The 13,304-nt window shown below is 35.8% G+C and overlaps 1 protein-coding gene across 17 annotated transcripts in view; it reads right to left on the reverse strand.

Annotated features, from left to right (window-relative positions):
* Positions 1-13,304, reverse strand: part of HERC1 (HECT and RLD domain containing E3 ubiquitin protein ligase family member 1) — a 163,097-nt gene that overhangs the window by 15,295 nt on the left and 134,498 nt on the right. For all 17 annotated transcript variants that reach the window (XM_036218062.1, XM_036218063.1, XM_036218060.1 and 14 more), the window contains 13 exons: positions 12,317-12,516; positions 11,821-11,926; positions 10,244-10,390; positions 9,791-9,892; positions 8,358-8,531; positions 6,801-7,094; positions 5,737-5,802; positions 5,439-5,564; positions 4,449-4,587; positions 3,252-3,433; positions 2,400-2,555; positions 1,505-1,627; positions 339-441 (listed from right to left, as the gene is read on the reverse strand). In XM_036218062.1, the coding sequence (XP_036073955.1) occupies positions 339-441; positions 1,505-1,627; positions 2,400-2,555; positions 3,252-3,433; positions 4,449-4,587; positions 5,439-5,564; positions 5,737-5,802; positions 6,801-7,094; positions 8,358-8,531; positions 9,791-9,892; positions 10,244-10,390; positions 11,821-11,926; positions 12,317-12,516 (1,918 nt within the window). The remainder of the gene's footprint in view (positions 1-338; positions 442-1,504; positions 1,628-2,399; positions 2,556-3,251; positions 3,434-4,448; positions 4,588-5,438; positions 5,565-5,736; positions 5,803-6,800; positions 7,095-8,357; positions 8,532-9,790; positions 9,893-10,243; positions 10,391-11,820; positions 11,927-12,316; positions 12,517-13,304) is intronic.

A 13,304-nucleotide genomic window follows, 5' to 3' on the forward strand; every position in this document is an offset into this window, starting at 1 on the left:
AGATCCAAAGGTGCTCTGGTGGTCAAGACTATGTCTGTGATAGTACGATGGAGGCAACAGAAAGGACGGGGGGAAGGACCTCAGTAGGAACTCTTCTAGCAAGAGTGAAGGCTCTGGCATGGGGGGCCATCATTGGGGTGGAGAGTATCTTTCTGACAAAGGTCACAGAGAGGAACAGAAAAGTTCCTCTGAACTGAATGAAGTTCATAGTGCCCACTCATCACCCAGAACAAAAAATGACTCAAATTTAGAGCACTTTCTATAAAACTGGAAGGCAAATGCTTCTATAATACATGTGTACACAAAGCAAGCAATGTAATGCTTAGAAAATGCCTTACCTTGGCCAAAGGTATAGACATGACCATCTTTGGTCAATGCAACAGAAAACTGAGTTCCACAAGCAACCTTTTTTATTCCAATTCCACAAAGGACATCAACTTTCTGTAAAATAAAAGTGTAAGGCACACTTCAAAAAAGAAAAGCAAAACCTCTTGAATTTGCCTAATGAGATGTGTAAACTCAAAGATTATCTTCCAATAAAAATACTAATAGTTACTGACCTCTTTCCACCCAAATTCATATTCCTAAATAATATTTTCCCATGCTGCTCTGCAAACTACCTGAATTTGGGGGAACTTGTCCATGTTCTGTGCAGGAGCATCTGACTAAAATCCCTAGGAAGTCACATGAAGTGGAAGCATTCTTCTGGGCAACAGAAAGCAGAGAGTCCTGTGGCCTTTTAAAGACCACTGAAGATCATGTAAAAAGGGGTTGCTCCAAGTTAGTCTTTTTCTGCTTTCAAAAGTTATAGTAACTGTTTTTTAAGTTATAGTAACTGATTTATCTGTTTTTCAGAGAGGCTTCCTGGCTTTGTAAATTTAGCTGAATATTCACCAGTCTAACTTTCAACATGTTACAGACTATATATGATGGTGAATATGGAGTTGACTATAAATTGAATATTTGTAAATCATGCTGCTTGTTAAATATGTTAGAAAACATACATAAAAAAAATTGTATAAGAAGTCTTCTGCAGAGCCAAGAAACCTTCTATAACGTGAATAATAGCTTCTAACTTAATTTTTTATGCACTCAGATTTCCTTTCTATTTTTTTAAAAAGGAGGTGCATACCTGTATAATTCAGTGGTAATAATATGCTGAAATGGCAGCAATAAGCAGAGGGTTACAAAAGGCTGGGCATCATTTGACACCCTGGAGATATGTTAACTATTTCTTCTTTACACAGAAGATAGTCCTGCAGTGCTCAGCCAATGTAGAGACAGATACTTATCCTTGCAGAAATTTTATATCCAGTTTAGCTATTAATGGCTTATTTAAAATCAAAATCTAGAATGCTGAACATATAAGAATAAGCAACAGAAGCTTCTGAACATCATTATGGATTACCAAAAATGTTAAATGTAATTATCTCCAACTAAAAAGTAGTACTGACATAGACAAAAACTATGCTGTCTGAAATCCTAGATTAAAGACAATACTGACCTGAGGTGAAGATTTTGCAGTGGAATTTCCTAAGCCTAGTTTTCCATAGTCCCCATCACCAAAAGCCCACACCATGGAGCCATCTGCTGACACCGCCAAAGTGTGGTTTAAGCCACAAGCCACCTGGAGAGATAACAGAGTGTTCAGTAAGGCAAACCATAATATCTAAAACACATACCCTTGTTTCACAGACCTTTTTACCTACTTCAATGAAAAACCTGGCTATTTTTACAAAGACTTTTATTGGTTTCAAGGCCTTCTACATTTTTTAACCAAAATGTGCCAATAAGAAATAATTCCAATGTCCACAAATAAAAAACATAACTTCTTTCTTCAAAGTGAAATCCTACATTACCTATGGCTAATTCAGAAGCAGAGAGCATAGAAAATAGGGGAAAGCACATATGACTCAAAAATACTTATTCATACCAGAGAAGTCTAAGGGATGATATAGAAAAAGATAAAAATATCTTATTTCCTTGCTAAGAGATAGTCTCGATAGGTACAGGACAAGGACAACTACTGCTTAAGAGCAGTAGCTATGAGTGATGCTGCAATTCAGCTGTCTGCTTCCAGGCTACTAAAGTCAAAAAAGTATGTATTCTTTAAAGGTTCTATAATCAAGTTGCATTAGTACTCTGTAGGTTTTAAAATATTCACATCCTGAATTAATATAGAATCAAATAAGACAAACAAACTTAAATAACAAATGAGTTAAAATGTGAATTTTCATAGGGAAAAAACCATGAGAAACTATCAATTAGGCCGAGCAAAATGTACATGAGGTTAAAAATGACTGGTGATTCTTTTCTTCCTGAAAGGAGAGTGTCTAAGTGCACACAGAGGAAATAAGAAACTATGACCAGATAGAACACATCATTGACTTATTCCGTGCCTGTCCAATCTGATATCCCTCCAGTGCGGTCACTCTCTCGGGAAGTTTTTTGTTAGAGGTGTTTCCAAGACCCAGACGACCGTAGTCACCATTCCCAAAGGTAAACAGTTTGCCATCAGAGGTTACCACAGCTGAGTGCTTAAAGCCACAAGACATCTACAGACAGAACCAAGGAGAAAAATATTTAAGAGAGGATATTAAGAAATAAATAAGTCATTTTGGGTTATTAATATAGGAATAAACTGACAAATCAGGATCTTCAAGACCAGTATGTTCTATCTGCCCAAGTGGCCCTCCTGCTCCTCTAAGTCTGAGCTACCTCGTCACACTCAGGAAGACCAAGCTGAACAGTACATCTTGGAAGAATTGTTGGTACTTATAAACTGTATACAGATGACTCAGACTCCATGAGATATTGAATGGGGAAATTTTGTAAACTCTATAAGATGCTGCAATTTATAGTATTATTTTAGATCACTAACAGATTCTCCGGAAAATGTATGTGAACTCAGCCTTTTTAACAATAATGACAGTTTGAAAGCAAAGTTTTCCCTTTTTCAATGTATTAAGAACTGTGTGGCATGAGCCAAACCCCATACTGATTCCTCCAAGGACCTGCAGAACCCTAGCCTGGGCCAAGCAGCTTGCTGGCTCATGAAAAAAGGACCCCATTCTAATACCGAACCCCATTTAAACTCTAATAAGCTCAAAAATGAGTCTGAACAACCCAAAACAGTGGATCTCTGATAATGATTATGTAATAATTTTTACTATTATTTCCCATTACCTAAATTTGATTTGACAACTAGTATGTTTACATTTAAAGGCAAACTCATCCATGTTCTGCCTGACCTGCACCACTTCTTCTCCTTGTAAGGCTTCAATCTGTCTGGGTCGCCGCTGCCTGTCACTGTTCCCATGGCCAAGTTTGCCATAATCACCATCTCCCCAGCTAAAGACCTCACCACTTTCAGTCAGGGCCATTGAGTGCCCATCAGAACCACAGGAAGTCACCAGCTGTGTCACCACAAAGCCTGGAACAGAGGAGAAACCCATTAGGAGTCATTGGATGTTTTAAAACCCCCTTCTACTTGTAGTTCCTCTAGAATACTCTCAGAATCGAAAAATACCAAAATAATACTGCAGAAATGAAAACAATTTCTTAATTTTAAATCAGATTTGCAGCAATAGCCTAGCAAGTTGGGAGCAGTCTCATAAAACAGTGATATGATAAGGAAGAGTTGGGTAATAGGAGCAGGTATAATCACTGAGGACTATGTATTAGCTACTCCTATAAATGCTATGCAAGGATTACCTCATTTTCTGATTTCACATAGAACCTATGAGGTAGATATTATCATCAATGCTTTTACAATTGGGGAAACTGAGTCACAAAGAGTTCTGGTAACTTGTGCAAGGATGTTGTAGAACCAGTTAGGAACCCAGCCCTCTCACCCTCACTGCTATGCTCTTCACGCTTAGACCTCAAGGAAGAGATCTTAGAACTACTCAGAAACTGGTTCTGAATTCTTTGTTATTTGTGTGCTTTTCCTTAAAAACCCCTTTGCTCTTTTTGTAAGCTTCAGAGTCAGTAGAAGTTAACTTAAGGAACAAGTGGGGCTCCTGCAGTGGTTTCTCCAGAAGTAATCTTATTCCTAGTCACAAAGAATTCTGACAGAGATGCAGAGATGCCCTTTAAAAATCTTTAGTACACATTAATAAAAACTGTTTTTAATTTTAATGAACCACATGCACAATTGCTACTTTTTTATTAGTTACATAATTAGTTTTCCAATTAAAAAAAATGTGTTTATATAGTCTTCAGTGGGTCTTAAACAGTTATTTATACCACTGAACTCTACCACTATGATATATAGCTTGCAAAATAATATAGCTTAAAACATGGAAATTAAAGCTGTACATGCCTAAATGAGAATCTAAATATAAGTGAAACCCCTACATGACTCTCTAGCAAAGGTGTGAGATGAGTTCTAGCATAAGCAAACAGGCCATAGTTTCTGATCAGCTTTTAATAGAGGATAATTTTACCTTGTAAGGCTGAAATAACTGTCAGCACATGAAGGTCATCTGAATTTCCTTGTCCTAATCTGCCATAACTTCCTTCCCCACAAGCCAACACTGTGCCATTGGCCTGGATGACAAAGGTACAATTCTGACCACATATGACCTAGTATAAAAACACACAACTAAATATATTATCCTTTATTATACAGCTTTAACATGTAAACATTTAAAATAATTTCATGTATACCTAAGATACCATCATCAATTATACTATCCTTTTACTACAGGGAAGGGATGATATAGCTATAGTGTTCCTATAAGCCCTTGATTATTATAAAACTGCTTACTTAACTAAGAGATATATGAGGCTCATCTATTTAAGACAGTTTGAACCATGTTATCTATAGGGATTTCAGCCAATTGTGAAGTTTAAATAATAACATAACAACAAAACAGATAAAAGAAAAAAAGAGGAAAAAGTGATGGGAAAATATTAAAGACTGAGCTTGAGGTCAGCAAAAGGCAGAAACTAGAAGGGATATACATGCCTAAGAATAGTGAATTCTGGGACTTACTAAGGTAGAGAAGAATGAAAGAGAAAGCAGTGGCCTCAGGATGGGTTTGGAAATATAGTACACAATTATTAAAAGAGAGGAGAGCTGTCAATGAAATTTAGTTAAAGATCCCAGTAAGTCTATAGCCCTAAGAGAGAACCAATAATTAGTAGTATCTTAATTTCTATAAATATGTACTGGGCAGGCCTAATGCATCAAGATGTTAATTCATTACATGTGAAAGCAAGAAAAATTTAGAAACTTATTACCAAAACTTCAGTCTCCTAAAAATCTTAGAAAGCTTTTATTTGAAAGCTGTAATAGCATGACTTTCTTTAGTGATTCCTTACAATAGACTATGAAATGGACAAACTTTATCTCACAGTAAGTTACTGACAGCAAGGGAATCAGAATTGTCAGTTCCCAAGTTTCTTCTCCATTTCTTTACCCTGTTAGTTACCTGTTGGGCCTGTGAGAAAGAGGGAGCTGCTGCAGGTACCATTACATTTCTTCCAGCTTCTGCCAGCTGTCCATGCCTGCCAGCACCCCACAAGTAGACATCACATTTACCTCCCAGGTGCCAGTCCTAGAAAACCACAATCATCTCAAAATTAGAGTCATCCATTCATTCAAACAAGCATGAACTGGGTACCAAGTGTGCCACTCCCTATGAGAGACACTAGGACACAAATGCACAAACATTTAAAATCAGAAGGTATACTGAAAACAATCATATAGTTATCTTCATCTTTACTGACCTCAGGTCTAGAAGTTGCCCAAGACATAATTTGTTCATCCATGCCATTAATCCATTTACTGTTATCCTGCAAGACAGGGCAAACATCAGGATCGCTCCTGCTTAATTAAGATTTACGTGTTCTTAACTAACAACTAAGTCTTCTAACAACTAAGTCTTCTTTCCAAAAAAGAACTTGGTAATAGTATAAGAAATCAAGAACAGTCTTATAATCATGCCAAACTTAATTTTATGCATTGTTACTATTTCCTTTCATTTTACATTTTCACTATTAACTGTTACTTTCACCTTGGTGATTTAAAGCTAGCCATTTATGTTTTCTGAACACCCATAGGAACAAGGTCATGTCCAGGAGTTACAGCCCTGTGAACTTGCTGTACAGCTTTGAGCAGGTCACTTAATCTTTTTGGGCCTCAGTTTTCGCATCTACAAAATGACAGATTTGGGGCAAATGGGCTCAGAAGAATACTTACTAATTAAAACATTCTACATTTAGATCACTTCATGTCTGTTTTATATTTTATCTATATTTATATACTCAAATGTTTATATATATAAACCTTCACTAAGTAAAGGATTGTTAGATTAAGTGCTGGCCTGCACTATCTACATCACAGTTTATAAGGCTAGGTACTCAGATATAATCAGAATGATCTATATTCTTATTGATTAAAAACATGATTGAAGTGCCAAATAATTTGTAATCTATACATGGGATAAATCTTACAAGATGGCCAAGAAAATATGCTAAAAATATACAAATAAGGTGATTAACAGGGCCCTTCTGAACAAAAAATAAATAAATAAGAGGGGGAAATATGGGACTACGTCATTGAAAGCAGGCATTTTACAAGAGCTCCATAGTTCTCATAGAATCAATCCCAGTTGCCAGAAAGGCCTACCATTAAATCAAAAGTGACTATCTGAAAGAAAAATATTTTAAGTTTATTTGAGGGTATGCTTCTAGCTATTTAAGCTGGCAAATACTTACTGAGGGACTGCTACATGCTAAATACCCATGATATAATCTCAGCTACAAAGAACAGCAGTTCATATTACACTTACCATTAGGAATACAAGTTCATCCTCTGGAACTGGCTCTAGATCAGGAACAGTAAAAGATTCTGGAAACTGTGCTCCATTGGTCAGGGCTTCAGCAGCTTTTATGGTGGTTGAGAAACATTCTAACCAGGCCCACTCGTTTGGATTCCAGGATGCAGGGTCAGGGAGGCAGTTCTGGTGGTGTGGTGGCACTGGAGGGTTACACAATAGCTGATCCAGATGAAGCCCCACAGCAAGGGAAGCCAGACACTGCATATAGGGGCTGTGAACAAGCTGGTCACCACAAACCACATGAGGCTAAGAGAAAATGCCAAGGACATTATGTTGAAGAGCCTATGCCAAATATTCTAAATTAACCTACTGCAATCTGATAGCCTGTAATTTTATTTTTAAAGTTAATCATTTTTTAAGCTTTTTACTTTGAAACAATTTTAGATATACAGAGAGCTGCAGAGATAGTACAGGGAATTCCTGTAAATCCGTCACCCAATTTCCTCTAATGTTAACATCTTACGTAATCGTGGTGCATTTATCAAAAGTAAGAAATTAAAATGCACACTGACTGAACAAAGTAATTTTATTTGGTTTTCTCACTAATACTCCTTTTCTGCTCCAAAATCAAATCTATGATATCACATTATATTAAGTATATTTTCATCAGTTTTTCTTGAATTAAAAAATAAATAAATAAAACAGACAGGTAATAACTGAACCAATGGAGACCTCCCCTCTCCTTTACCAAGAGAAGCCTGGTAGCCATCAAAGGAAAATCCTTTCATGGTGCTCTCTAGCTGTAGCAGAGCACCTCTGTGAGAGAGGGACTAAGTGATTCAGAAAAGAAACCCAGGGTAAATATGTCAGCGAAATTAACTGGATGTGGTAACAACTGATTATGTTAATGTAGCTGGATGGATGGATGGATGGATGGATGGATGGAAGGAAGGAAGGAAGGAAGGAAGGAAGGAAGGAAGGAAGGAAGGAAGGAAGGAAAAAGAAAGAAAAAGAAAAAGAAAAAAACCCAAACCAAACCCAAAAGCTCTATATTGTGACTAGTAAGGTTTGGAAGACAGGCTATGCAGGATGAAATTCTATGATTTCTCATTCTAGTATTAAATGACTCAGTTCAACCCTAGCTCTTTCACACAACTTTTAACAAGGATTCACCTGATAAGTGGAGAAGAAGTTTGCTCTGACACCCATATCCACTCCCACCTCCCAACTTTGGGATGGCACAATCACACAAAAAAATGAAATGATACTCTGAGGTACAGGTATTTTAAGAAGTTTTGGTGTAAATAAATAATCTGAAAAAGAAGGATATAAACACTATACAAATTTCAGGGTATTTCTAAACTTTATTCTCACTAAAATAAAGTTGGAGTAGACTTAGGATTACTGAGCATCTGTTTAAAACATGACTTGTCTTCATTTGATTCTGCCCAAAGAGCCTCACATATCTTCCTCAGACCTCATGTTCTTAAGGGATAAATTCAAAGCTGTAATTCAAATTCCAAGACACTAGGCATTTATAGATCTGTAGGGGTGAGTGAAATCAATCACCTTTTCATAGGCATACTGCTCCTGAAGCATCATGGGTAGCCGCTCCAGAAATGCTCTCATGCAGGGAGCCATGTTTAATCCCAGAATACCTTGTTGTTTCAGTGCTGTCCTACAGGTTGCTAAAACATGATTGGCAGCAGTCCATTCTGCTGTACAATTCACAACCAAAACATCCTGATAGAAAATAAAATATGTCACATGATTTGTTTAAATAAAAGATAAAAAGAGAAAATTCTATGACCATCCATAGCTAAGAAATTCTTTCCAGTAATTGTATTAAAGTTCACTTTTTTACATATTTATGTTGTACTTTTTTTTTTTAAGATGACATTAGTTAACAAAATCCAGTAAGTTTCAGGTGTATAATTCTACAGTAAGGAATATATACACATTGCATTGTGTGTTCACCACCCATAGTTAGATTTCTTTCTGTCACCACATATTTGACTCCTTTTACCCCATCTGCCTCCCCACTTCCCCTCTACCCTCTGGTAACCACTAGTCTACTGTCCATGTCCATGAGTCTCTTTTATGCTGTACTTTCCATGCCAATGAACTTCAAAATATCCTAAATTTTGTCTAAGTAAAAACAAATGAATAAGAAATAACCATAAAATTTGTGAACTACCTTGGATTAGCTGATTGTTCTAAGAGACAACAGTAATTATTTGCTATTACATAGGACTTGTAGGACAAGGTATCTAGTATATTTTAAAAGTCTGGCATGACCACAGGGATACTGCAGGAAGTAGCACTCAGCCTGATGAGCGACATACCTGCAAAAGACGCAGCACTATTCTATCTGTGGCTCTATGGATTTAGTCCACATAAGTCACTACTGCCTTGGGTCTGAGTCTATATTTTACTTCTAGCAGGACTATTCATGCAGGTTAAGTGATATTTTAATATCATTTAATCACACAAAACATGAACCAGAGCAGTACATTGGCTCTATTCATTTAGGGTATAAAAAGCAACAGTGTAGATGATAATGTCATATCATAGAATTATTTCATAACAGGGGGCTAGTATTTTTTACTAGAATATTCAATTTGGAAGCCAAAATATATTTTGTATATTTAAGGTAGTCCCTTTCAGGGAAAGTTCTTTTGAGGCAGTTTTTGTGTGTGTGTGCTATCACAAAAATCACGGCAAAATATCAAAATCCACTTTATAACTTCTAATGGAAATGAAGTCATTCAGTAGTTAAGCATTTCACCAAGGTCCAGTGTATAATAGAAAGAGTACTAGATAATAAATCAGGAGACCTGGGTTTTAGTTTTCCTACTGCCGCTAAATAGTTGCATTATTTTGGGCAAGTAATAATCCCTCTGAATATCAGTTTTCTTCTCTGTAAAGTGGGTTGCTTGGACTATGTTTTCTAAGAAACTTTATAGGTTTATACCCTACGATTTGATATAATTGCAAATTACCTTTGATCTATTTGAACAGGCAGCAACCCCAACATCTGGAATCCATACTGTAGTCTGAATAGCTCCAGAGCCTATCACAACAGTTTGTAAGACAGAGCCATCCTAAAATGAGATGTATTTATCAATATGCATTACTTAACTTTAGTTATTATTTACATTTTAAATTTATACTTCATGTTCAAAAAAACATATTCTAAAATCTAGGCTTCAGCTAAATCTGATAATGTCCAATTATATACCTACTACCTACTGGCCTAGATGACTTTTAAAATACTTATCATCAGTAAGAAAAATACTTATCATCAAAAATCAAAAAGGGAGGAGGATTCTGAAAGGAGTTTCTCCAGTATTCAAGATATTACACAAAATGTTTCTAGAATTCATTGGGTTTTTATCATATGTAAGTTAATGTAAAAACACTTCTTAAGATAAATATAACATCAATACTCTTACCCTTAAAGACCAGATGTTCATGAGCCCACCTAGTCCACCAGACACCAGGGCCAAACCATCAGAACTAAAGGCAACAGTCCGGACAGGGGTGATGTGCCCTCGCAATTGATAAACACACTTGGCTCCAGCTGGTGGCCTATATCCATCCTGCAATTCATTTTATTTTTAACATATATTGAAATTAAAACAATTTACATATTCAAGATTTACAATTCATTCTATAAAATTTTATATTTCAATATAACATTGGGGAAGAGGGAAGGCCAACTCTCAGAAAGATAAGCCTGACCGAGAAAATAAAATATTAACCTGGCTCTCCTTTGTTAAAGGAGAGTGTCATCTTTTTTGATACACTTCTAAGCTAGTTTCTTATTCTTCAAATTGGCAGAAATGACTACATTTCTAAGTTCCAACTTTCCCTCAAAGATAAGAAAACTGTAACTTCTTAAAGTGTGTTTTACTTTCATAAATTTAGCTTTATGTCATTTTCATTTTTAGATCCTCTCATTTGTGAATTGTACATGCTGGCTCTACACACAAAAAAAGTCTTTTTTTTTGTTGCGGATGGTTCTGTCATGAGATGTCTAATTTCATGTTTGCTCTGCAGGCTTCAGAAGTGAGATAGGTTAAGGACTCACTACCCTAAATAACAAATACCCTCTAGGATAAAGAACAAACTAGATTTATCTTTAGTGCTTCCATCTCCGCCTCTGCAATATTTTCCTCCTATTAGTGAACTACCTACCATCTCTCCTTACCCCTTAAGCTCCCTCATTTACCCAAAGATGACATAAAGTGTTATTTCTTCCGAGGATATTTGTGTTATGAACAAAAGAAAGAGTAACAGAGGTTGCAAACTAGTAGCTCAGGGATGCAATCTGATTGCCCATCCAGTGCTGTAAAAAATTTTAAGTTGGGTATTAATGTTTAGTATTAGGAGATTTTACTTAAAACACTGAATTTGGGGCTTCTCTTGAAAAAAATAGACAATTTAGTAGCAATAGGCTCTCAATTCTTGAGGGTGACAATTAGCTTTGTGGCAACTGTGCCCATTATAGGAAACATGTGCACTTCTGTTTTCTGTGTTCGTTTTTTTTTTTTTTAAACCCTCTCTACGTGCTTCAACTCCCAGCTTCAGGAATTTATTACTTGCTTAGATGGTCTTATAGAAGCATTTACCTGAATTTGTGGACTCTGTTTAAGGTAAAGGAATTGCTCTTCGTAGGTGGAATTCTGGTATCAGTAGGAGATACTCTGGATTAAGTATGCTCCTGTGGTGTTCCTATTTCACTCTACCAAAGATTTAACCTAGGACTTGTCTATCTGTAGTGATGATGATATCCATTACCATAAATAATTGCCACTCAATATTTATTGACTATCTCACCTTAATAAACAATTATGGTGTCTCTGACTTATAAAAAAATTAAGCTAACAAAGCATGACAATTATCCATGTTTCCCTATTGGAACTTGCCCTTTGGGATATAGTATCTCAGCAATCAAGGGAGGATTACTTTAAAAACATATAGCATTAATGATTTCAGATAACGTCTTCAAAAACACCAGAAGATTTACCTGGCAATTTGATTCCTGGTCCCACCATCCTTCTGAACTAGCTACACTGGTTTGCACAGTATCTTGTGGAATACGCCAAACACACACTAAGCCACTCTGACAGCCACTTAAAAAAATAATCACATAAAAACAAAATGTCAATATGCAGAAGTAAAAATATTTTCAAATAACAATCAAGACCTGGTAAGAAGACCACAACATTATTTTAAAAATGTATTTGTAGTAGGTATGCTATAATCTTTTATAAGAAATATACCTAAGACTGATATTCTAACATCATATCCAGATAAGGAGATTACACACTAAGTTTCACATAGGAAAATTGCTCTTTATTTCTCTAAGGTGATCTTACAGTATTAACACACTTTAAGACTAGTAACTGGCAATCAACTGTTTAATAAGACAACTGTTTAATACGACTACTACATTTAATGCAAGTAACAGTCTATACTAATATAAAAATTAAGACACACACACAAATTTAGAACATACGTACGTAGCCATCAGTAAATGCAGCTTGGATCCTTTCCCTGGGAGGCTGCACCAAGCAATTCCATTGACAATAGATGGATGGCAGAGTGAATGTAAACAGCGCCAGCATCCTGAAATAGGTCCCCAGAGTTTCACATTTTCTTCTTTGGCACATGTCATAAGAATATGACCTGTTGGGTCCCATTTCATACTAACAAGAGTATCCTTAAAATGGCAGAGGAAGAAAATAAATCATAGTAATGCTTCCTGCACAAATACTTTAAACTTAATACTTATAACCTATACTTCTATTACTCAATTATTTGGAAATCAACATTTTGTTCAAATCATTCCCAATCACTAGACCAACTCACCCTTTAATATAGTCTGCAATATATGTATTTGTGGCAGTCAAAGATCAATATATGTTAGTTGAATAAATAATGAAATTCTGATTTAAAAGGAATATGTTATCCCTCATCGGCATGTTAAGAGTTATTTTTATTGACCTTAAAATAGGAAAAAGAAAAACCTTAAAAAAACACACACCCTTCGTACTAACTTAGCAAATACTTATGAGAATCTGGGGTATTTTTTTGTGTGTTTATATGGTTGTTATCATTAAGTTCTCCTGATTTTTTTTTTACCCTCCTTCTCAACTTCCAACTCCTGGCTTCATGCATTAATGGCAGTTGCCTACCTGACCCTGTAAGCATTTGAAATAGCAACCTTTGTTTAATGTTAAGGAATCATTCTTCACAGATGAAATCTCTTGCATTAGTGGGAGTTAGGTTGACAGGAGATGTTCCAAGGATGTTTCTACTTCATTGTTTTGGTTTTACTTCTTTCTTGGCTTGATGGCTTTCTTACATAGATTTTTCCATGTATATACACATACATAGTCCACAGACTTTGTATAACAATAGAATATTAAATCATAAATGACTGATATAAAAATTTTTTTAAAGAAACTAGTATCAAGGAATACTATAGTAAGAAATAAGAAAAAATAA

This window comes from Rousettus aegyptiacus, unplaced genomic scaffold, assembly GCF_014176215.1.
Source record: "Rousettus aegyptiacus isolate mRouAeg1 unplaced genomic scaffold, mRouAeg1.p scaffold_m13_p_3, whole genome shotgun sequence".
NCBI classification, from domain to species: Eukaryota; Metazoa; Chordata; class Mammalia; order Chiroptera; family Pteropodidae; genus Rousettus; species Rousettus aegyptiacus.